The 26,272-nt window shown below is 46.8% G+C and overlaps 1 protein-coding gene across 7 annotated transcripts in view; it reads right to left on the reverse strand.

The window, feature by feature from the left end:
- LOC103097702 (zinc finger protein 883-like) overlaps positions 1–21,870 on the reverse strand; it is a 28,622-nt gene extending 6,752 nt beyond the window's left edge. For 2 of the 7 annotated variants that reach the window (XM_056796629.1, XM_056796628.1), the window contains exons 1-3: positions 19,575–21,779; positions 7,977–8,125; positions 1,122–1,248 (exon numbers count right to left, since the gene is read on the reverse strand). In XM_056796629.1, the coding sequence (XP_056652607.1) occupies positions 1,122–1,248; positions 7,977–8,125; positions 19,575–20,265 (967 nt within the window). In that variant the 5' untranslated portion in view covers positions 20,266–21,779. The other 5 variants (XR_008911680.1, XM_016422654.2, XM_056796632.1 and 2 more) reach the window with 5 other exon arrangements.
- Positions 21,871–26,272: the final 4,402 nt, after the last annotated feature.

Genomic DNA, 26,272 nt, shown 5'->3' on the forward strand with positions numbered 1-26,272 from the left:
GAAGTCAATTTGGAATCAGAAAATTCTTTTTTCTCCACTTCTTGTGGGGCAGAGGTGGCTCAGTGGATTGAAAGCCAGGCCCAGAGACACGAGGTCCTCAATTCAAATGTGGCCTCACATGTTTCCCAGCGGTGTGACCCTGGGCAAGTCATTTAATCCCCATTGCCTAGCCCTTTCCACTCTTCGGCCTTGGAACCTGAGAAGGTAAGGCATATTAAGAAAAAGAAAAATGGGAGATACCATAGATTCCTTTATCTAAATGAGGAGGCAGCCGCTTGCATAGCGGAGTGAGCCTTGGGCTTGGTTTCAGGAAGCCTCAAGTCTAAATGTAGACTCAGAAACTTATTACCCAAGTGCCCCAGGCAAGTCACTTAGCCTCTATCTTAGTTTCCTTTACTGTGAAACAGGGATGATTATATCATCTAACTCCAAAGCTTGTGGTGATCAAGATCAAATTAGATAATATTTGTAAAGAAAGCTTTAGCACAGTGCCTGGCACATAGTGGGTCTGGATAACTGCTTATTCCCTTCCCTTCCTTTCCTATTATCCGGGCTAGAATTATGAGGAAGTATGAAGGAAGAACAAGGATACACGTGCTACCGTGGGCTTCTGAGGGTAAGAGGAAGAGCAGTGAGCTACCAATTTACTCCTATTAATGAAGAACATTCCAAAGACCAGAGCCAACCCCAGGAGGAAGGGGCTAATTGGGCAGGTAGGTGATTCTCTTCACCAGCCAGCTTTAGGGGAAAATTGCATAAGCAGCTTTCAGAAATTTGGCAGACAAAAGTCACCATTCAGGTAGAGGTTAGACCAGCTAGAAGCTTTGAGATTAGCTGCAGGTCTGAGACTCTTCAGCGCTTGTTTGATCTTGGCCCTCGAGCTCCCTAGAACCTGTAAGGGACAGCTATGAGAGCAGCAAAGGAAAGCCCCAGCTCCCTATTACACAAAGCAAAGACCTCTTCCAGGAAAACCAGGTAGCAGGAGGGCCTTCGGGGACAAGAGATCAGCCCACTGGCCTTTCTAATAATTAATAAATGCTAGAAACCCTGCACACTAGGGAGGGGATGAAGGCAGTCCCTTTGCCAGTAGATTCAGAGTTACCAGAGGAAATGGTCCTTACCCACAGAGTGCAGATTCCAGGCATTCTCCAGCATGACCTCCCTGTACAGCTCTTTCTGAGAATGGTCCAAGAGGCGCCACTCCTCCTGGGTGAAGTCCACAGCCACATCCTTGAATGTCACCAACACCTAAACCACGAAAGCATGACACAGAGCTAAGAAACTTCTGGACTCATCTGGTCCAATTCTCATCAATTTACAGGAGGGAAGACTGAAGCATTGAAGGGATCTGCCCAATGGTTCTACCCTTCATGAATGGCAGAACCAACACCTAGAACCAGAGTCACATGGAACCCACTGGAATACTGAGAAAAGCATTTTATACTTGCGGTCGGAATTAAGTAATCCCTGTGGGACCAGAGAAGTTATGTGTTGTATCAGAGATATAGGAGGATCTCTGGAGGAGAAAGAGAGAAGGTGACGTGGAAATTCTGCCTCTGCTATGGTATGAAGAAAATTCCATTTAGAGCTGGTGAGATTCTGAGTGAGAGGGAAAGGGAGGGCTGGAGTTACTATGTTCACTGAAAATAAAGAAAAGCAAAAGATCTAGTTTATTTCCTGAGTGGTTGAAATAAAGTCTCATCTAGATGAAAATGTGAAAAGCATTCTTTTTAAAAAATTGTTACATTAAAATAGCCAGTTAACTCTCTCTCTCTGACAAAAAGATACATATGTATGTATAAAACTATGTCTTACTTATTTCTATTTATCAATTCTTTCTGGGGAGGTTGGCATTCTTCAAACAGCATTTCCATGGCTGCATATAATGTTCTTTTGGCTCTGCTGATTTCCCTCTTCATAATTTCATGTGGATCTTTGTTTTTCTAAAATGAGCCTGTTTGTTATTTCTTCCAGTACCCCATCACAATCATATGCCACAACCTGTTTTTAAGCATTCCCCCCTTAAACCCTTACTTTCCATCTTGTTTATTTTTAAACCCTTATCTTTTGTCTTAGAAGCAATACTATATATTGATTCCATGGCAGAGAAGTAGAAAGGGCTAGCCAATGAGGATTCAGAGATTTGCTAGGTGGCTCAGTAGATTGAAAGCCAGACCCTAAGATGGGGAGGTCCTGGATTCAAATCTAATCTTAGACAGTTCCTAGCTGTGTGACCCTGGGCAAGTCACTTAATCTCCACTGCCTAGCCCTTAACACACTTCTGCCGTGGAACCAATACCCAGCATTAATTCCAAGAAGACGGTAAGGGTTTTAAAAAAAAGAGAAAGAGATTTGCCCAAGATCAGAGGAAGTGTCTGAGGTCATATTTGAACCGAGGACCTCCCATCTCTAGACCTTGCATCTCTAAATCCACTGAGCCACCCAGCTGTCTCCCCCAACTTATTTATTAAGTATTCTTAAGAGATATCAATCACGGGGGCAGCTGGGTAGCTCAGTGGATTGAGAGCTAGCCCTAGAGACGGGAGGTCCTAGGTTCAAATCTGGCCTCAGACACTTCCCAGCTGTGTGACCCTGGGCAAGTCACTTGACCCCCATTGCCTAGCCCTTACCACTCTTCTGCCTTGGAGCCAATACACAGTATTGACTCCAAGACGGAAGGTAAGGGTTTAAAAAAAAAAAGAGAGATATCAATCACAATCTGCACTGAACTGAGTGGCATGAGACTTTCCAAGCAAGTGAAGAAGCGACCCACTGTTTTATTGGGGGCTTGAGGTGACTCTAGGCATGATAGACCATAACACAAACATGTTCTGTCTTTGCTTCATAATTACTTTCATTTGTTAATGGCACATAGTCAGTCATTTTGATATTTAGAAATAAGAGTAACCATTTAGTAATAAATATTGGATTATCCAAGGTTGGAGTTTGATCTAATTCACGAGAAAGACATTGGCAGCTTCTTAATGAGAATCAAAGGCTCTAGATTGGATTTCGTGAGAACAAGTGTCAAGAGAAAGTTGCAGCCATCTGATGAGTGACATAACTGCCACGTTGGCCCTATGTGGAAATACGTTGGTCCGTGGGAAAAGCCATCTATTTCTCTGACCACTCAATGTAGACCACAAGTCTGGCCAGTGTGCTGGGAATGGGCTGGTCTTCCATTTCCACTGTAGTGTGTGACTCACTTATTTTGAGTTCCTGTTATTTTGCAGCAAGTCTTCATCCTGCCGAAAAACTTCTTTTTGCTTTTTTCATCATTTTGATTTCTTCGTTAAAACCCCGTATTTCGCCCTTGTAGCAAGAGTATGATTGACAGGCCTGGATTCCAAGAGCTAGTGGGTCAGGGTTCTAAGCTGTTGGAAGAAGCAGTTTCAAGTGAGAGTCGAGAGCTGAAAGGAAAGCGTGCAAAGTGAAGATCTGACCCCTCCTGGCCTCTCCGGGACATCTTGCAAGCAGCCTCTTTGGATACCATCAAACCAGGGTGAGAGGAAGTTCTCCATATACTCTGGTGGACAGAGTGGAAACTTGGAGGAGCCTCTCTTTCCTGAGACATCTGAGGACTCAGCTGGATTCCTGTACCTGAGCCACCAAGGACTCTGTGTGTGTGTGTGTGTGTGTGTGTGTGTGTGTGAGAAATCTGGTTCCCTGATGGGCTTGCCCTTAGGAAACTTGGGTAGTTAGATAATGGGTTTAATAGCTGGGGTAAGTCAGATGCAAACCCTTCCCCTTAGCCTCCCTTACCTTTCCTTTCTCTGTTAATAAGTTCATTTTATTGACATGTGATTCTCCCCCTGTGTATAACCTTCCTTCGCCCTTTCCTAAAAAATCAGGGTGACACCGTTGACTCCCTTTATTCCTATGATTTCTCTTCTGAACGACTGAGGAATGGCGCCGTCTCTTCCTGCTTTGTGAGCGTCCCAAGAATTTACATGCCTTTCCTCTTCGCTAGCTTCCGTTCTCTAGTTGATGGCATTTGCCCTCAGTGTAGGCTCTGCAGTGTGTTAAGGCAGTGGCGATAAAGTGGTTGCCTAACTCACTCCCAACAGAATCTTCCAAACTTCCTTCCTTGCTGTCAGGAGGGCCAGAACTCCAAACCTCCACTCAAGGAAAGAGCTCAGCTCACACATCCCATTTCTCACCCGGCTGTACTACCTTTCAGACTTCTGCCTCCCTTTTTAAAAATAAAACCCTGACCTTCCATCTTGGAATCCATACTGTATATTGGTTCCAAGGCAGAAGAGCAGGAAGAGCTAGGCAATGGGGGTTGAGTGACTTGCCCAGGGTCACACAGCTAGGGAGTGACTGAGGCCACATTGGAACCCATCTCTAGGCCTGCCTCTCAATTCACTGAGCCATCTAAATGCCTCATCTCTGACTGACTTCCCCTACCCTCCATGTGCCAGGAACTCATTATTGGGATGACCCCATCATCCTGCATCAATCTTGGTTCTGTACCCCATCACTACCCTCTGCCTCTGATCAGAGGATGGGGCCGGGGACTCCAAACCTCCACTTGAGGAAAGAGCCCACCTATCACATCTCATTTCTCCCATGGCTTCTGATCAACTTCTCCACCACGCAGACTCTATCGGGTGACCAGAGCACAAGAACGCGCGCTCAGATATCTGACGGGGCAATCCTACAGGGAAGGGGATGTGAACTTGTTGGGTTGCTTTCTGGAGAGCAAAACCAGGAATGGTATGGGAAAGCTCCTGAGAGTCCAATATGGTTCAGATTTCCAAAAAGAACTGAAGCCAACCACTTCCCAACAAGACCTTTCCCAAGGGGGGATGCAGGCTGCTCTCCCATCCCTGGATGTCTTAAGCAGAGGCTGGACTCACACTTCTGGGTCTTAGTGGGGATTCATTTGGTAGGAATAGGTGTCACTGAGCTCCATCCAACTCTCCAGTTGTGTGCCATAGGCAGCCTCAAGGGCCACACTGCTGAAGATGAAGACGATGAAGAGGAGAAAGACGACTCCAGCCGAGAAGGGAAAGAGCAAGGATCAATCCACTGAATACTTGTAATGGGCCAAGCTTGGCTCCGGATCCAAAGGTAAAAAGAGGAAAGGTCCCAGTGGGGAAACTTGAGGGGAGGAAATAAGCTAGCATTCCTTGGGTGCTTTAAGATTTCCAGAGCATTTTGTCCAGCCTGGTGCAGAGGGCCTTGAACCCTTACACCTGGATTACTGCAGTTGTTGCTGCTGGTGGTGGGGTCCAACTTGCCTCACGTCCCTCACCGCTCCTGCCCGTCCTCCATTTAGCCACAAACGTATTTTCCTAAAGTACCGGTCTGCCCCCCAGCCCCTCAACAAACTCCAGTGGATCCCTTTGGCCTCCAGGCCCAAATTCAAAATGCTCTTTGGCATCCAAAGCGCTTTCTAACCCAGCCCCCTCTGCCATTTCCGGCCTTCTTACACGTTCCAGGATGTACTCTTTAATCCAGTCTCCTGAGTGTTCCAAGAACAAGATGCTCTATCTCTTGCCTCTGAGCATGCTCTCTGGCTGTTCCCCATGCCCGACATGCTCTCCCTGGCTGATTACTGACCTCCCCGGCTTTCCTTAAGTGCCAACTAAAACCTGGCTTTCTAGAAGTCCTCCCCAGCCTCTCTTAATTCCACCGCTTTCCCCCTTTGACTTATTTCCTAAGAACACTGTATATTCCTACGTGTACTTTGTCTATCTTTGTTGACACGTTGTCTTCTCCATTAGACTGTAAGCGCCTTGAGGGTAGGGACCATCTTTTGCCTTTCTACCCTCAAGACTAAACACAGAGCCTGGGCCACAGTTGACCCTCAGTAAGTGTTTTTGATGGATGATTTAGGCTCACAACAACCTTGAGAGGGGGTGCTATTACCATCCCCATTATTATTCAGCAGATGGAGGCAGAAAGAACGACTTATCTGGGGCAACCCACTTGGCAAGCGTCTGAGGCTACATCTGAACTCAGCTCTTCCTAACTCCAGACTAGGCCACCAGCTGCCTACAAGACACAGAAGAGGAGACAGACGTTCATGTCACAGGGGAAGGCACCAGCGACTCCGGGACCAGAAAATCTGCCTGGATAAGGAAAAGAGGATTTGAGCTGAATCTTGAAGGAAGTCAAGGAACCTTTATTTGTATAATTTCTTCTCAATTTTCTAATCACCCTAAAAAAGGGAAACTATCCCCAGAAACGAGGCAGAAGGGAAAGAAGATGGATTCGAAGTGAAATTGTGAATCCCGATTCTGTTCAGCTTCTTTTTAAAAATGAATGACCATATCAACACGCTCCCTTCAAAGGGGTTTGGCTTGGCTGCATCTTTCCCTTCTGGGAATTAAAACAAATGCTTTAATGAATCTCTTTTCTTTCTTTTTTTGGGGTGGTGGTGGTAGGAGGTTGGAAATTGGGGAAATGGATGCTTGGGAAGACGATCCCAATTTAGAGGAAGCTGGTGATTCAGTATAGATTCCTGGGTCTGCAGTCAGAAGATCCGTGTTCAAATTCAGACCCAAACATTTACTAGCTGCATGGTCCCCGGAATGTTCCTTGACCACTGTTTGCCTCAATTTCCTCAACTGCGAAATAACGATAATAAGAGTCCTTATTTCACAGAGTTGTTGTAAGAATTGTCCAAAGTAGATTTTGAGGAAAACATTTATCAATGATTCTATTTCTTTGCTTTTCAGACTGATGCCTCTAGGATTGGTATGCAAAGTCTCCCTCTGGACCTCCCTTGCCCTATTACAAAAGAAAATTCCTAGGACTTTGCAGAAATCCACAAACTATTCGCTCCCTTTTCTTCTGGTCAGAGAAGCAAAGAACGGGAGCTTAAAATACCTAATTATCTGTCTGAGAAAGAAGACGATCTTTCCTTTGATCTGAAGCACAGCCTAGACGAAGTCTTCTGACCGTCTGAACGATCCTCTTTCTTTTTGAAAAAACATTACCTCTGTTGACTTATCCCTTTCCTTCTGCTTCTGACTCAGTTTACTTAGAATGGGCTAATAATGGCGCCTGCCTCCCACGCTCTTGGGAGGACCACTTAGACCATCGGTGGAAAGTGCTTATCACAGAGCTGGCCACAAAAGTACACAATAAATGCTAGTTATTCTACATAACACTTTTAGTACCTATGTTGTAGTACTGTATGTGGATGTATATAGGCATGTATTCCTGTGTGGGTGGCATGCTGCTCTTCTTCAAGACTGCTTCCAATTCTCTTAGGACATACTCAAGCATGCCCACTTACACACGCATGTATACACACACAGATGTATCCAAGCATGCCCAGGCATCTTTGTGGGCCTGTATAGCTGGGTAGCTGTGTCCCCGGGGACCTTAAGGCCTATCCCCTAGCGAGGAGCCCCTGGAGCCTGGGCCCCCAGAAGATCTCCCCTCTCCCCGGCCGGACGCCATGCCTCCCCACTAGACTAGGACATGCTGCTCCCAGCCTCTTCTAGCCACACAAGTTCTGAAGAGGGCCTGGCCCGGGGCCCTGGGGAAGGGGGAGGATTCCAAGACGCCTGGGAAGCTTCCAGAAGAGATCCAGGGCTACAGTTCCTGCTCTGACGGCAGACGGCACTGGAAGGGAAGGCTCTGCTCCAGGCCGGGAGTGGGAAGGCTTTTCCTTGACCGGCCTTGGCTAGAAGGGAGAGACTGGCCCAAAGAACAAAGAGGAGGAGGAGGTTCCCAGGGGGCGTGAGGCCGGGCGCTGGGCAGGCAGAAGGAGAGGAGGGCCCGGAATGGGGCCTAAGGGCTGAAGTGGTTGTCTTGGACAGTCAGTTCTGAGAGAGAACAGAGCAAGCCATGGGAGGGCAGCCATGGTGGGCCTCGAACGCCGAGTGGCCCAATGGTTCAAAGGGTTACTGCAGTCACTTTCGGGCCTATTTTTAGAAAGAAACTCCCCAGATAAGAGATTGGCAGCCTGGCCTCACGGGCTGCTGGGGCCCTAGTCCGCTGACCACTGCACTCACCTGCCCGCCGGGTCTGCGGCTCCCAGGGTCCATTCCCTCGGGCTCCAAGCTTGGGCCAGCCCTCGGTCCTCTCCAGGCTGGGCAGGGGAGGGAGACGGATCCCCAGGTGGGAGAGGACTTTCCCTTCTCTTCCCGGGCAGGAGGCTGGCCTAGAGGGATTAAAGGAGGCGGAGGTCCCCCAGTTAGGACACCCTGGGCTCTGCCTCCAGGGGAGACTCCAGCCAGTGGGGGCCGGCCAGGTAGGGTCAGCCTTGGAAATGGGCCCTGGCGGCCACTCACACCCGAATCTAGACAGCAGCCCACAGCTAGATCCAGGAGAGCCAAGGATGAGGTTGGGGCTGCCAGGAATGGCGCAGGGAAGCCGGCAGGGTCTGGGATTCAGATGTCTGGACGGGGGCGGCCCAGACCGATCTGCAGGAAAGTAGGGGCGGGGAAGCAGGAGGCCAAGGTAAGGTAGGGGCTGGGGAGCCAGGCACAGTAACAAAGCTGGGGGAGGGGAGGGCATCAGAGTGACGGAAGGGTCCCCGGGGGCAGCCGAGCCTCGAAAGCGGGGGGGCTGTGCCCTGGGGTCTCCCTCGGAGCCGAGGAGGACTCCCGGGGCCCCCTTTGGGCGCCTAGGCTTGGAGGATGCCAGGAGCTGGATGCCCGGGGTCTGGTGAGGAACCCAGATGAGGGCCCCGGGTCCGGTTAGAGGGGGCCGGGCAGGGTGCGAGGCAGGGCTGTCGGGGGACAATCATCTGGGGGCGAGGCGACGGGCCCCCGGGCCTTGTTGGGGAGGCCAAGACCGGCACTCCTGGGTCCCTCTCAGGGCCAAAGGGGACCTAATGGTGCAGCTGGGGATTGGCGTCCCGAGAGGTGCAGGAAGTGCCGGGGGGCTGGACAAGAGGCGGCCCGGGGCCGGAGGGGGCTCCCGGAGGACGCGCAGCAGGAGGTCAGAGGGGGAGGGGGACTTCAAGGGCAGTCCGGGCAGCCGGACAGCAGCAGGAAAGCCGCGCAGCGCCGCGTGGCCGCCCGCTCGGACCTACCTAGGACCCGCCTGCACAGAGCCGCTTCCGGGAGGCGGAGCGGAGACAGGGAGGGAGGGAGGGAGGGAGAGGGGCAGCGCGATCCCAGCGCCAGGGCCAGGACCAGGGCCAGGGCTGGAGGCCCAGCGGGCGGGCACCAGCTCCGGGTCCTGCCCACCAGCGGTAAGCGGAGTCTCCCAGGCCGAGTTCCGCCTCCGGCTCCTCCCCCTAACCAGCTGCGCGTTCGCGTCCAGCCCGCCCTCCGTGGGCGGGGCCTCCAGGACTGAATCCCGCCCCCACCCTGGCCAGCTCCGGCTCCGCGTCCCGGCTACCCTCTGGGGGCGTGGCCTCCGGGGCCCTAACCCCGCCCGTCTCCTCCCTCCGCCTCCGGGAAGGCCCGGCCCCTGTCCACAACCTCGGTGGCTTCTCTCCGACGCCAGGTGTGACTGCGCAGGTGCTTCTAACTCGAGCCCGCTTGTCTCTTCATATCTTCGGGGGAGCCATGATTCAAACGTAATCGCACCTTTTTTAGTCAGAGATTTTCTCTTCCCAATTACATGTAAGAACAATTTCCCGAATTTCGGGGCTCCGGTTGCCGTCCGCCCGCCCGCCCGCCCCTCTTTCCCCTCTCATTCACGCGCCTGACAAGCGCTTTGTTCATCACAACTTATTAAAGCGATTTGATGTGAAAAACCTGAATCCAATTTTGAGATTTTAGGGACCATTTTTTCAAATAGATAATTATTAGAATATAATCGGGGGACAGCTAGGGGGTTCAGTGGATGGAGAGCCAGACCTGAGGACTAGAGGCTGTGTGACCCTGGGCAAGTCACTTAACTCCCATTGCCCAGCCCTCACCACTCTTCTACCTTGGAACCAATACACAACATTGATGAAAATGAAAGAAAATACAAATTTAAAAGAAGGAAGAAAGAGTGACCTTCAGTACAGAATAGGAAATAGAAAAACAATGAAGCTTTCAAACTTTCATCACATTGCAGGATCTCAGAGATAATGAAGAATTGCATCAATAAGGCTCCTTATTTATAAAACACGTTTACAATTCACCTGTCCTGGTTATAGAAATTGCTATGAAGGGGGAGAGGTCCCTGGTTGTAAGAATAGCAAGAGCACAGACTGACCGGAATAGGATAAAGCTTCCTTAGCTCAGTTCAGTTCCCCACCAGAGTCAGTTAAGGTTTTGGAATAGTCAATCATGTAGTGTTCCCTATTATTCAGAGGGCATCCTAATTGGGCTCAGGACCAATGAGGTAGGAAACATTCCTTCCTGTTCAAAAAGTGTAGCATCCCAAGCATATTCACATCTATGAAATATAAATGACTGTATTATTACTGTGTCTCCAAGCATGAGGCTTTACCGATAAGGTTTGTGAAGGTAACCTTGACCTGATCACGAGACCTATTGCCCAACACAAGTCCATTAACATGTTCGGAGACTTGCCCAGGAAAGCGCGGTTATGTCCTACGCGCCCAAAAGGTGTTCCCTCCACTGTACCACCCAATCATGATTATCTAAGATATGTGATGTAATTGTTACGTGATTAGAGGCATCCCTCTGCCTCCTCATCAATAAAAGCAAGGCAACCCCTGGAATTCTCTCTTTTTAGGAAGGTTCTTTCCCTAGCTAGGATCACAGTTTCTCTCTCTCTTTCCTCCAAGTCCTTTCCTTCCCCGAGGCTGTGACCATCTCGGCCTTCATTCTCTATCTTAATCTCCTCAACCACCTTGTATTCCATTATCCTCATTTTCCGCCTTAAGGAAAATCATAGGGGTTGCCTGCCCTATCCAACCACTGATTTGTCGGTGTCTTTCATTTCCACCCTGGTTCTCGGTTCCTACCTCTCCTCGGGTCCCATCACAAAGGTGAGCCCCTTCCCTTGTGGGACCCTGCTGGTCAGGGAAGTCCATTAAGGAAAACCCCACAAAAAGGAAATAGCACAATGGGGAAACAGAGTCAAAAGGATCCTGCCATTATCTTTGTAAGGCTGTCTGCTCAGCTTTCCCAGGTACAGCAGCAATTCTCACTTTGAGCAGTAAATGACATTTTCCTTGAATGGTAATTTACTGATAATTCAGATAATTATGCCTAAATTCCAAACTCAGAACAATATCAAATTCTAATCTCAAGGGATTTTACCTCAAATAGCAAGCTTTCTGAATCAGCTGAGGGAAAGATACAGTGATTGTTATTATTTTTCTCATATTATCACATTAGCACTTAATAAAGGCATTTTATATTTATTAAGCAATTCAAGGTTTCATCTTACTCTTTCTAGTTTAAATCATCCTGTAGCAAAAATCAATCATCAGAAATAAAACCAAAAAAAAAAAACCTACCTCCCAACATTATACACATCATGAATACATAATTCATTCAAAATCCAGAAAAACACCAGCTACTGTAAGCCTCCAGAGTACAGATATCTATCTATCTATCTATCGATCTATCCATCTATCCATTCATGTATCTGTCTACCTATCTGTCCATCTATCTATCTATTCACCTATCCATCCATTTATCTGTCTTCCTACCTACCTATCTATCTATTCATCCATCCATTTGTCTATCTGCTCAGCTATTCGTCTATCTATTTATCCATCCATCTATCTATCTTCCTATATACCTATCTATCTATCTATCCATCTATCCATCCATTCATCTATCTTTCTACCTATCTATCCATCTATCTATATATCCACCTATCCATCCATTTATCTATCCATCTATCCATCCATTTATCTATCTTTCTACCTATCTATCTATCATCTATCTATCTTCCTACCTACCTATCCATCTATCCATCCATCCATCCATCCATCCATCCATCTATCTATCTATCTATCTATCAATTGATCATTCAATATTGTGTATTAATCCCTAAGGCAAAAATCTAGGGTCTATTGAAGCTAAATTGGCTCAAAGTATAAATTCAATACATATTATTCCAGGTTAAATGTTATAATTCTCATAATTAGCAGTCAGAGAATTTTTTATAAAAACATTTCTATTTTAACAAACTTCTTCACCATTCCCTCGCATTCGGTATTTTATATTGGTAATGAAGGGGGTGAGGCCTTTAGCCAGAACACAAAGTTTATTGAACATCGGAAAATTCACACTGGGGAAAAAAGTTATGAATGTAATCAGTGTGGAAAAGCCTTTAGACAACAGCCATTCCTTATTTGCCATTGGAGAATTCATGTTAGATTGAAATCTTATCAGTGTAATAAATAAAGAAAGAGATCCAAATAGCATATAGAGATGTTATTCAATCCCATATGACTCTTTGTGACTCCATTTGAGGTTTTCTTGGCAAAAATTCTAGAGTGCTTTGCCATTACCTTCTCTGGCTCATTTTATAGATGTAGAGCCTGAGGCCACGTGAGTTAAATGAATTTCCCAGGGTCACACAGCTAGTAAGTGTCTGTGGCTGAATTGGAACTCAGGTCCTCCTGACTCCAGGCCTGGTGCTCCATCCACTATTCCACCTAGCTACCCCACAGTGATTGCCAGAAATAGAAACTTCAGTCTGGGAACAAGTTCTAGATGGACTCAATGAGGGAAGGTCTAAAGTCACCATTGTCTCTTATTTAAATCAGAGGATTCACATTCAAGAATGTGGTTGATGGGGGCATGTTTTTCCCTGGAAAGAGGAGGTCATTGGACATTAGAATATTCCTCCTGGAAAGAAGCTTTATAAAAGCAAAGATTATGGGAAGACTTTCACTTAGAGCTCATACTTGACCGTTCATTGGAGAAAGTGTATTAAAGAGTACACATATTGATCTATTTAATGCTGCAGCACAGACTTCACTGGACATCTGGAACTTCATACTGTGCATAAAGCCCTATCCAGGCAAAGAATTTTTCTCCGAAATTCTAATATTTGCCATTACTCCTCTATACTATTCTATAGCATTCCTATCTGGCATCGCTTCTTTAGCCAATCCTCAAATGAATAGTCATCACTTTGTTTCCAGTTCTTTGCTGGCACAAAAAAAATCCTAGTATAAATATTTTTAAATCTGCTGGACATTTATTTTAGTAATGATTTCTTTAGGCATCTGGATGGCTCCATCAATAGAATTCCATGTCTGCAGAAGACCCAAGTTCAAATAAATTCTCTGATTATTATTCACCCTTGATTGAGAAGGGAATTGATGATGGCACAGGTCATTGTCTTGACTTGCCCCTGAATTGATTTAAGTGAGGCAGAGTTGTTCAAAGTCCTCTCTTGCAGAATTATTAAAGTCCATTGGAAGACAAGTTAGAACACCTGGTAATGGCCCAGATGCAGCAGATGACCACGGTGTCTTTATGTCTTACCAAGCTCTCTGCACCCCCTGCTCGGCTGTCTTCACGGCATTTGGAATGAATTGTTCCCATCAGCCCATTCTATGGGGAGAAATCTTCACATGCTTGGGGTAGACACTCACTAGCTCACTAAGGGGTTTGACATCTGTAGGTTACCCTCAACCTGGCTTAATTCTTTTGTTAAGGCAGTTTTACTGGGGTTAACCTCTGGGTATGCCACATGGAGCCACAGGTGAGAGCTGGTTAACAGGTAGACAGTAAAAGTGGATCAGGAGCCCTGAGAAGGACTTGGCAAACCTTGATACCAGAGATGCTAGTCCTCCCTAACTACCTCATACACTGCTGATATTTACTAACTGTATGATCCTGAGCAAATCATTTAATCTATTACTGCCTGAGTTTTCCTATCTATAAAATGGAGATAATGATAGCTACTTCCTAGGGTCCATGAGAGGATCAAAGGAGACCATATTTGTAAAGTGCTTTACAAGCATTGAATCACTATGTATAAGGCTTGGAGAGTTTGGTCACTTTTCACATTCAAATGCATATTCAGAACAGTGTAGCCGAAGGCATTATGTTGTAATGGATAGGACTACAGTTTTGTGTCAGGGAGATTATAAAGCAGTAGTCATCCAAAGGATTTTGTCCACCACCATTAAAAGACAAAAAACCAGAGAGACTGATAGACTGAAGAAATCAGGTATATTAGACAAAAGAAAATGTGTATGAGAACCCTTAGTCAACAAACCCAAAGACCTCACCTATGGGTCCATGACTTAGTAATCACTACATAATCCTGGAAAAATTCAAGTGATCTGGCAGAAAGTAGGTATAGACCAGCATCTTACACTGAAAACCAACATCAGCTCTAAATGAATACAAGACTTAGAAAAAGCTCACCTCAAATTAGATTGACCATGAAGATACATTTTGCGGTGAGTAGGGGAAGAGTCATCACCAAAGGAAAGAGGGGATCACAGAAAATAAAATGAGTAATTTTGATCACAATAAAAATATCAATGCATTGAAAATGGAAAAGAAATCAATAGGGAAAAACATTTTCGTGAAGGTTCTCTGATAGAGATCTCATATTTAAAGTATATGAAAAATAGATACAGCTTTATAAAGTGGACACTTTCTACAAAAAGCTACAAACAGGCAATTTTCTTCTTTTAAAATTTTAAACATTTTTATTTTGAGTTCTCAATTCTTTTCTTCTGTCCATCCCTTCCCTGCTCATTGAGAAGGCAAAAAATACTTGAGCCATGATATATATATATATACATATAGATAAAGTCATGAAAAACATATTTCCACATTAGCCATGTTGAAGAAAATAAAATCAAGAAAAATAAAGAGAAAAAATATATACTTCAGTCTGCACTCAGAGTCCATTATTTGTCTCCCTGGAGGTGAATAGCAATTTTCATTATGAGTACTTTCAGAATTGGAATGGATCTTTGTATTGGTCGTGTCAACTTTTAAAAAGAACTATCAAAATCATAATAATAAAATGTCTTTAATTGAAGTGAGAGGGCTATAATTTGGAGTTCTTCATAGCATCTGGATGCTGGGGTACCCAGGAGGGACAGAGGGAAAGGGATTCAAACAGATCTGGGAGGTACAGCCTTGAGAAGGGATTATAAAACTTGTTTTTACATAACAAAGTCTGTATCTCAGCCAGAGATGTTGGGGAATGGTACGATCTTCCTCCAGGCAATCTGTGACCAGGGACTAGTCTCAGCTGCAGCATCAACAGAGTAGCTGTCCTTCCCGGTTGATTTTTCTCATAATGTTGCCATTATTGTGTACAATGTTCTTGTGGTTCTTCTTACTTCACTGTACATCAGTTCATATAAGTCTCCCCAGCTTTTTCTGAAACCATCCTGCTTGTCATTTTTTGCAGCTATAAAAATGAAATTTTATTTTAATTCTACTTTTAACACTTAATCAAACTGGCCTGGGTTTAATACTTTCCCACCCTCTAGTAAATTCAAAATCCTTCCATTTGTAACTCCATCCTTCACCAATAGGGCAGAGAAACATTGCCCAAAGGCCTTGTCTTGTATTATAGAATTGAATCTTCTCCCTGGTATTTCCTACATTGGTAACTTCACCCACTATCCACTTATTCTGAATTCAGGTTTCTTTGTAACCTTATTCACCACTTACTAATTATACTTTAATTCTTCTTCGTTGGTTACATTCACCTTTTAAAAAATTTTTTGATAGGAGAGAATTGGTTTTCTCTTTAAAATCACATTAGCCAATAATTTATCTATTTATAAGTTTTATGTATTAGTTCATTGTTTTAGTGTCCCTCATTTGATTTCTGAGGATTTCTATTTCAGTGTTTGAAGGTTCTAAATTTGTTATTATAGGTTTTGTGGGTTTTTTAAAGCTGTATTCCAAATTTACTGCTCTGTTCTTTCTCTTTTTTTATTGACATAAGTGCACAGAGATACACCCCCCCCCCCCCAGTACTTCTTTGGCTCTGTCATCCTTAGAACCACACACAACAGTTTCCTTATCCTGATAAACCAATCTGCCAAACAGCTCTGCAACAAAAATGTTTTATTTCCATTGTGTGAGAGAAGTTACACATGTGTGGGGGTTGGATAGACCCTAGCTGGGGGAGGAGAAAAAGAATGCAGCTTTCATAGTGTTTTAAGGAAGAAGGGAGGTGAGCAATGTGGGAAAACTGGACAGAGACAGGAAATTCTGCTTGGAATGTAAACCAGGATGTAACCGTGATAACATGTGCCAGGCTGTTATCTGCAAGGACTCTCTGACCATGAAATGTTCTTGTGCAGAACTTCCAGAGCATATGTCACTGCTTTATCAGATTAATCCCCATGTTTCAAGGCAATTATATATACAAAAGCCATTAGAAACTTGTTAACCCTCAAAGGCTGTATCCTACAAATTTTGACATATATTGTCTCATTGCTATCAATATCTTTCACAAAATTGTTTCTATGATTTGTTCTTTGATCAACTCATTCCTTAAAGATGAAATTATTTAGTTCCAATTAATTTTAATTTGTGCTTGCAAGATTATTTATTGAATTGCATTATGGACCCCCAAAAGGTATGTTTTTATCATTTTATTATTTATCATTATATATGAGACAAATTTTTGTCTCATATATGGTGAATCTTTGAGAAGGTGCCATTTACATTGGAGAAATTCATATACTCTATTTTGTATTTATTCACATTTCTCCAGAAGTCTATCATATATAATTTTTCTAAAATTCTATTCATTTCCTTTATTGTTTGTTGTTTATTTTATGGTTAGATTTATCCAGCCCCGAGAGGAATACATTGAAGTCCTCCATTAGTATAGTTTTACTATCTACTTCTTCCTATAACTCATGTAACTTTTCCTTCCAGAATTTGGATGCCATTTGGGGCATGTGTGTTCTGTGCTAATATTAATTCACCATCTGTGCTATCTTTTAGCAAAATGCACTTTCCTTGATTATCTCTTGCAGTTGGAGCTATTTTTGCTTTGTTCCAAGATCATGATGGCAACTATTCTACATGCTAAGGCATGATAGACTCAGTTCTGGACCACTATTTTAACTCTCTGAGTGTTTTTTCTTTGCAGTGTCTCTCATAAATAGCATATTGTTGGATTCTGGCTTCTAACACATTCTGTTATTCTCTTTCATTTTACGAGTGAGTTCATCATACACAATTATCATTGCTCTAACTGCACATTCCCTGGCATCTGATCCTTTTTTATTTCTCATTCTCTTTTTTCACTTTTGTTTTTGTTCAGTAGTCTCACTCTTGTCTGACTCTTTGTGACCCCAGTTAGGGGTTTTTTGGCAAAGATACTGAAATGGTTTGCCATATCTTTCTTCAGCTCATTTTACAGATGAGGAAACTGAGGCCAACTGGATGAAGTGACTGATCCTGGCTTACACAGCTAGGAAGTATGTGAGACAGTATTTGAATTGAGGGAGATGACTCATCCTGATTTCAGGCTCAGTGCCCCACCCACCCTCTTCAAAAGTCTGTTTTTCTTCTCATTATTAACTCTTAACCTCCAGGATCTACATTCTCTCTGAACCTTGTCATTTCTCTTAGCCCCTTTCCCCCTGACTTGTCCAATTTGGTATATATATCTACATATATATGCATAGACAGATGCACAGCCTTTATCTAGTCAAGCAGGGTCTCCAGACTGGCCAGTTCCAGACTGACCATGATTGCCCTGAGCAAAGCCATCCTGGATAGGGTGCCCTAAGAGCTCCCCAAGGACTCCTAGAAGGGAGCAGGGGCTGGCCAGGACAGGAGTAGAGAAGAGACGTCTCAGGACATTGGCACAAAGTGGAGATCCGGACCTTGTGTGCTGACCAAGTATGGCCCCACCATGGATGAACAGCCTCAGAGCCCCTGAAAGGGTTCCAAGGAGTGAGCCCTCATTGGCCAGGGCTTGCCATGCCCCCTCCCCCACCACACTCTCTAGAGTGACCTCAGGGGCTGTGAAGAGGAAAGTGAGGCAGTCCCTGGGCCAGGAGCTGTCCTGGTCTCTGCCTGCACAGTCCTCTCTGCTTTCAGCTGTCCTGGCTGTTCTCCCTGGTGGCAGGGTGGGCAGAGGGTCCGGGCAAGCCTGTGAGTCAGGGGGAGGGAGACAAAGCAGAAGCCCAAGGGAGGAAGGAAGGCGCTGGCTCCTGTCAGAGTATAAGGAAGGGAGGCTGGACCAGGGGCCAGGGGCCGGGGTGACCCCTCTGGTGTTGGCAGAGCCATTTCCTCCAGACTGGTGACTGCTGGGGGTCAGCATTCCCTGAACCCCAGCTCTGCCTTCCTGTCTATCTAGACTGGCTGCTTAGACAGGGTCTCCCCAGGGGGGTTTCTCAGGGTCCCCTCCGGCTGGTCCAGGCTTCAGCCAGCAGGACGCCCAGGAGGAGGAGCACCAGGCCAGCCAGACTGAGGCGGATCACGTTGCCCACAGTGTAATCCTGGGAGGCAGCACCTGAGGGACAGAGGCTGTCACTGAGATGGAGGCGGGGCCTCCCTTTCCCAGGCCTCCCCTCCCTGAGCCCCAGGATGCCACTCCCAGGTTCCTCAGACCCCCAGGCCAGGCTGCTGACCTGAGAAGCCTTCAGGGCTCATTAGTCTGGAGATATGGGTGAGCACTGGGTCCCCCCAGGCTCCAGGGGCCCAAGTGGGCTCTCCCAGCCCCATCCCTCAGGCCTTCCTCTCCCCTGGCCTGGCTGCCCTGTGACTTGTGGCTTCCAATACTCTGTGGCTCTCCTATGTGTGCAATACTGCTTCCCATCCCCTCCACTGACCTGGGGGTTCCTGGGAACCATGATTTCTGCCCTTCTGTGTATCCGCAGCACTGAGCACAGTGTAGGAGCCTGCACATAGTAGGAGCTTCAGTCAAAGAGGGAATTGACTGTGCTCTGACACTTGGTGGCTCTGCCATTGTGACTCTTCCTGTTGTTCCACAGGGGAGGGAAGAGGCTGAGAGCACCCAGGAGGAGCTGGGGGGGAGAGGGGGAAGGGGGACCCTCTGAATCCTCCTCAGGGCCTCTTCCCTGGCTCCAGAGAGCTGAGGGCCAGTCAGGGCCTCAGGACCCGAGCTCAGCATCCTGGATGGGTCCCTGGGACCCGGCGCTAGACAGAGGAGGGGGGGGGGCACATCTCTCCAGCGTCCAGCTCCTGGAAATTGGGCTGAGAGGAGCGCAGAGTTCCCTCTCCTGCCAGCCAAGCCTGGAGGCCGGGAGGGAAGGGATGGCAGGAACAGGGGCTCTTCATCCGGGCCAAGGCCTGGGATTCCCCCCCGGGGCCTCTGCTGGGAAAGAGTCAGAAAGCGCGGGGGCTCCTGGGGAAGGGGAGAGAAGGGGCTGCGGCTCCCTCCCGCCTTCTTCCCTGGGCAGCGGCCGCCCCCCTTCCACGTCCCCTGCCCACCATCCTCACCTTCTTCCCTAGAGGGAGACGGGAGGGACGGGAGGGAGGAAAGCTGTGGCTCTCGGAGGGTCCCCAGAAGAGCCAGCAGGGAGGGATCTGTAGGGACCCTGGAGAGGGCCGGGGGAGGGAGAGGCACCAGCCCCGAGACCGCAGCCTTCCCGGGCCCTTCTCCGGGCTCCCCCTTCTAGGACGCAGCTGAGGGAGGACTGACCCGGGGCTGACGGCGGGGAAGCAGAGAGGTCGGGGGAGGGGAGGGTCTCTGCGTTTGTCCCCGGCCTCAGCGTCCCTGCCCTGCCCATCCCACCAGCCTCGCCGGCCTTCACTTACCCATGAGCCCGAGCGCCAGGGGCTCGCTGGGGGCTGACCACTCATAGGGAGAGCCGCTGTGGAAGCTGTAGCAGCTGTAAGTCCCTCCGCGGGCCGCGGAGCCGGCGGGGAGGGAGAAGTTGGTCTGAGACCCCGTTTCCCGCCTCCGGGCCACGCCGAAGGCCACCGGGCCTCCGTCCTTGTACAGAACCGCCCTGTCGTGCCGCTGCTCCGACTGACACTGGAGCGTCACCTCGTGCCCCGAGGCCTCCTCAGGGCTGGGCAGTGCCCACAAGGAGGGTCTGCCGAATCGGCCTGGGGAAGGAGACGCTGGGTCACGGCGGAGAGCCTCCCTGCCCTCCCTGTGCCCAGGCCAGTGCCACGCCCTTCTCTTGGCTCGGAGCGGGGCAGACACGAGGAGAGCCGCCGCCCGCCCCAGCCCCAGGGAGCCACCGCGTGCCGGTCCCCTGAGATCAGAGCCGGCTCTCCCGCCTCCCGAGGGGGAAGCAGCCCCAGAGGAAGCACGCGAGGGAGGGGAGGCAGGGAGGACCGAGGAGTCGCCGCCGCCTCTGGCCGCCTGCCTGCTCTCACCTGTCACCGCCAGCTGCAGGGGCTCACTGTCCTCGGAGCCGCCCGATGGGCTCCTATAGCAGCACTTATAAAGCCCCCCATCGCTGGCCGTGACAGACGAGAGGAGGAACTCGGCCTCCATTCCAACGGCTGGAGGAATGACCACGTATATGTCCGCGTACCCGCCGGGTCCTGCCTTCCTCAAAGTGAAGAGATGAGCTGTGGGAGACCCCCGACACCACAGCCGCACAGGGGTTCCCTGGGGGACCACAGAGGAGGGCTCAGCCCTGAGGGAGGGTCTGAGGAAGGTGCCTGGGAGGGAAGAAGAGACCAGAGTCCCGGAGGGTCCCCCTGCCTAGCTGACCGGCCCCTCCACACCTGCACCCGCACCCCTGGGCCCTCTAAGAGTCTTTGCATCTCACCAGCCGACACTCTCCCTCCCACACCTGTGCTCCCCCACGGCTGCCTTGGAGGCAGTTGGCCTTGCTGGGTGGGTTTGGTGGGGAAAGGACTCACCCTCTTGAGCCTGGGCCCTCTCTTGCAGACACAGCCCTAGAGGAGAGGCTCTGGGTTAGACGCAGCCCTTTAGAACCCTCATCCTTACCATGAAACTGGAGGGGCCGCAGCCAGACCCCAGGAGCCCCGGCTGCCTTCCCTCTGGCCTTAGTGCTCTTTTCTGTAAAGTGGGCTGAGGGGGCTGGACTCAGTTTGCCTAAGGTTGCCTCCAGCTTTGAGAGTCTTCTAAAAGGCCTTGAACCTCTTCCCCCAGGACTCACACAGATACAGCAGGACAGAGAGTCTGGAGGCCATGGTGTCCCAGGTGCTGGTGGGAGAGCAGACCCAATGCCAGAGGCAGAATGAGGCCAGGGCCAGCCCAAACCAGTCTCCAGCTTCTGGTCAAGGGGGCAGCCCCTTCCTCCTTGTGGTTTTCACATCAACCCTGGGGCAGAGGGTAGAGTTCCTTGGGAGTTGGAAGGGGAAGTAAAATCAGAGAAAGCCCAAAAAAGGAGATGGAGGAAGCCTCAATTTGAAGGCAACCTCTACCCCCTACTAGTCTTGTGACCAAGCCCAGTCTCTGCACCTCCCTAGTTCTCAGTTTTCTCCTCTGTATAATGGGCAGGAGGTGGCTTCATTGACTCTGTCTCTCTCTGGCTCTGTCTCTCTCTATCTCTCTGTCTCTCCATCTGTCTCTCTCTTCCTCCCTCTCTCCCTCTCTTTATATCTGTCTGAAGTAAATTTCTCTCTTTTCTGTGTCACTCTTGTGATGTCATCTCCCATCACCTGGAGTGGAGGCCAGATACCACCAAGTAAATTGAGGCTGGACCAGCCATTGGAAAGGAGTCAAGAAATTCACAAGATCAGGAGGGCAGGACGATCTTCCCTGTAATACCCCATTGACTGCCTCCATTGGTGGCCCAGACAAATTAAGAAACTGTGGATGACATGTAAGAGTTAGTGGCTGGAGAAAAGACTGTATAAGGTGAGACAAGGAGGAAATGGGGATCTGGGATGTGCTGTGGATGGTGCTGACTGGACCATGGTGGAATGTAGTGAGGAGGCCCACAATGGAGGCCACAGATTTACCAGCTGAGTACCTATTTTCCCCTCTCCTGCCTCCTCCTCCTACTACTTTTGAATTAATAAAGTTATTAAGCTACAAACAGCCTCACAATTTCTCATTCTTACATATCTGTTCATCTTCTCTAGCTGTCTGACCCACAAACTCCCCATTGCCTCCAGGATCAAAGATAACTTCTTGGTTGAGCTTTGAAGCCTCTCAGAAAGCCTCCTTCCCTCCCTCCCTTCTCATTCTTTCCTCTCCTTCACATATGCATCTTACCTGCTCTGACCTCCTTAGACTTCCTTGTAAGGAGGCTCCATTTCCCATCATTCTATATTCTCACTGACTACCCTCTATGCCTGAGAATCTCTTCCTCCTCTTCTCTCCTGCCTCACTTCCTCAAGACTCAGCTAAAATGCAGGAAGGAGGCCTTTCCACTTCCCCACCTGCTAGTCTCTTTGTCCAAATCAATCTGGGATAATGAGACTGAGGCACAAAAGGTCCACCTTTGTCTGTTTACTGGCAAGGCTAGCAATCACCAAGGATGGAAATCAATGGTCCCTCAGTAATGAAAGGTCCGTGACACAGACTGGCTCTTCTAGACAGTTGACGGATTTGACAAGGTCCAGAAATGTGCCCCCCCACATCCCCCAGCTAAGATTGTGATTGATTCTTAATTTTGCTTAACTACAACTGATCATGAGTCTTCACCAGTCATGGAGACCATAGAACCCGTATTAAGCCAATGTCCTTTTTATATTTAATTTTGATTGTCATGCCAAACACCCTTCCATATTAGTCATTGTTGTAAGAACACACTCAGACATAGGCAAAATCCCAAAGTAGAAGCATAAATACACTGATGTGAAAGACAACTCCAACAATCTTTCTCTGGAGGTGGATAGCATTCCTTGGTGTAAGTCTTTCAGCAATCATCCCAAGTCATGGCTTTGTCCAGAGTAGCCAAGTTTTCACACATAATCATAGCCACATATTGCTGTTATTGTGTACAATGTTCTAGTTCTGCTTATTTCATTGCATCTGTCCTTGCATATTTTTCCAGCTTTTTCTGGAATCATCTTGCTCATTATTCCTTTGAGCACAGTAGTATTTTATCACCAACATGCACCACAATTTGTTCAGCCATTCCCCAATCGAAGAGCATCCCCTCATTTTCCAATTCTTTGCCACTACAAAAAGAGCTGCTAGAAATATTTTTATACCAGTAGGTCTTTGCCTCTTTTTTGTTATCTTATTGTATACACCAATGTCCTTTTGTAAGAACCAAGCCCACAGAGCTCTCCCAGACCAGGCACTTTCCAGAGTTCATGGCATTAGGAAGGGAGACATAGAGTTAGTCAACCTTCCAGAACATTCTCCAGAAGGTTCCTTATCCACCAATTCCTGTACTAATGGAGTCCAGTGCTACAAACACATCTTAGCTTAGGTTGAATCATCTGTCATCCATCTTTCTTCTCTCCCTCAACTACCATCTTGTTTTGCTTGATTATCAAGAGCTGGCATGATGTCTGCACACTAATATTCCAAACTTCAAAGCCTTCAAGCTTAGTTACAATGCTAAAGCTTGATTAGAATGGTCCCTACTATGATGAACAAACTCTTAACTCAAGTTCACACCTTCTGATTTCTAGTTACCTCCCATTTTCTCTGCAGACTCTTATGTGCACCATTATTTGTTCAGACATCATCTCCCTCCTTAGAATGTGAGCTTCTTGAGGGCCAGGACCATTTGTTGGTCTTTGTTTCCCCATCATGTAGCAAAGTGATTGGTACAGTAAAAGCTTAATAATCCCTTCCTGCCTTGACTATCTCCCTCTGTCTTTTTGGCTTTGTCATTGTACTCTGGATATCTTGAACTAGCTCTGCTTTTATAGCTCTCTATAAAGCTCTTAGAGAGCTTGAATCTCAATCGCTCAAACCTCAGGCTCCTCATATACCCAAGTCTCTGGGTCCCAGAGTCAATAATACCTTCTATTTCCATTCCCTAATTGGAATGCAAGAAACTTCGAAATGGAGCAAAAACGTAAAACAAGCTTAAAATTAAAAACACACACACACACAAAATGACTTCTCGTTATCAATCTCATAATACTAAGCCAGCTGAATACTTTTCCAAATTGCCTAGAGGGGAAAGATTCCAAGAATTCATCTCACCTGCCCCACTTTTTGGCCTTCTTAATTATTGCTCCTGATCTCCCAGAAACAAGCCCAATACAATTGGTTATGATTCTGAGCACAGATCATCTTCATCATGAACAATAATTGTCCCCAAATAATTTGTTGACCCTGATATGAAGCTGTTTTAAATCAACCAGTTCTGAAAGGCAGGCCATGATCCCAACTACATTTCCAAAACAATCATTTATTAATTAAGTTAATATCTTTGGAATGAAGTTTAGGAATCATTAGAAAATCTCAGATCCATCTCCAACTGCCACAAGTATGTTTTCTCTTGTTGACTTTGCTTCCTATTAAAGAGAAAAATGGTTATATGTGTGTGGTGGGTCCCTGAAATAAAGAGAGGAGGAAATGGAGTGGGATGCAAAAAACCCAGAAGTTCCGGGAACATGTGAAGGATTCCTTGAAACCAGGCTGGCCACACAAAATCCCTGATCATCACTGGTAAATGGTCAAGATGGCACGTGCATCCCACACTTCTGAGATCTGCATATGTTCACAATAGAGAACTTTGTCCATCTTTGACCACATCAGCCTCAAGCCCTCTTCCCCCCAAGACTCCTGCCCTTATAAATCACATGTCCCCCAAGTCTCCTGGAAGTTACATGGCTCCTTCTGCCATATTTTCTGTCATGTACCCAGTTCTCTCCTACAACCAATAAAAACTCTATCTTTGGTTACTTGAAGCAGGCAGACTTCTACATGCAAATCTTCCTCCCAACCATCTCCCAAGTAAATTTCTAAGTTTCTTGGGGTGCCCTGTAATTCCTTAGTAGTGGACTCCTGGTGAATCAGGATTGTTCTAACCCCATAATGTGTATTTCTGGTTTATAATTTCTTGTGTGAAGAACTTCTCCGAACTTGATTTTCTTAGTCCCCTTGGGCTTGGATTCTGCCTGGTGTCCATTTAAATAAGCTTCATTCTTTGATTTCTTTTTTCCAAGTTCTTCACTTATCAACCCAAACCGATTTCAGAATTACAGAACTTCAGCGACAATCTTTTGCCTTTTCACTCCTCAGAGCCTGGTATAGTGCTTGGCCCCTAAGTAGACTCCCAATAAATACTGATTGATTGAATGAATGATTCTTAAGATTCATTCTGTTTTCTCATTTCCTTTCTAATCCCATTATTTTCTTATCCTTACACATCAGCATTTTGAGAGTAGCACAATTTCCAGGAATTGATGCAGAGTGAAAGAAGCAGAACCAGGAGAACATTGTAGGCAGAGACAGATACACTGTGGCACAATCAAATGTAACTGACTTGTCTACTAGCAGCAATGCAATGACCCAGGTCAATTTGGAGGGACTTATGAAAAAGAATACTCTCCACATACAGAGAAAGAACTGTAGGAGCAGAAACACAGAAGAAAAACACCTGTATGATCACATGGGTCGATGGGGATATGATTGGGGATGTAGACTAAATGAGCACCTTAGTGCAAATATCAATAATACAGAAATAGGGCTTGATCAATGACAAATGTTCAACCCAGAGGAATTGTGTGTTGGCTATGGGAGGGGATTGGTGGGAGGAGGGGAGGGAAAGAACATGAATCATGGAACCCTGGAAAAATAGTCTAAATTAATTAACTAAATAAAAATTTTCAATTAAAAAAAAAGGAGCACAATTTCCCCTCAAGATCTCAAATCCATTGAATTAACACTGTGAGGGGACTTTGTGTTTTTGCAGAGGATAGTGGTCAGACTTTCAATTAAAAAAAAAGGAGCACAATTTCCCCTCAAGATCTCAAATCCATTGCATTAACACTGTGAGGGGACTTTGTGTTTTTGCAGAGGGAAGTGGTCAGATTTTCAGGGAATTTCTCTTTTTGTAAGATTTTCTGCTGGATGATTTCTTACTCAAGAAGGTGTAACCGGATCTATTTTAATTCCTTCTAGGATTACTTTTCCTTTACTGGGCAATTAAATTCCATAACATCATTCAGAGAAGCCCACTGTGTCAGGGAAATCAAACTTTTCAAAAAAAAAATAGGAAATAACTTTTTTTTTCCTTCAAAAATATTTTGCTGGCCTCCTCCTCTTTGGCCCTTGAGGCATGCCTTTCCTTAAGGCTATTTTATTGAATGAATGAGTAATTGTGTTTTAACCTGGAGAAAAGAGAAAAGGACCAAAAACCAAAGGAAAGAGTCCTTAAGCACCTAAAAAGTTTCTTTAACCTGAATTAAAGAAGACCATCAAAGTAGTAGTAATAAAAGGTCTTTCATGGAGGCAAGAAGATTGCAATATTGGTTGTCCTCCAATTCCTGGGGTGCCCAGGTACCCAAGGAGTAGAGGGAGTCAGGGTTAAAACAACCTCATGGAAGGTACAGGCTGGAGAAGCAGGCACTAGGTTGTTTCACATAAGAACCTAAAGTGAACTACCTGG

Source organism: Monodelphis domestica, chromosome 4 (assembly GCF_027887165.1).
Source record: "Monodelphis domestica isolate mMonDom1 chromosome 4, mMonDom1.pri, whole genome shotgun sequence".
Classification (NCBI taxonomy): domain Eukaryota; kingdom Metazoa; phylum Chordata; class Mammalia; order Didelphimorphia; family Didelphidae; genus Monodelphis; species Monodelphis domestica.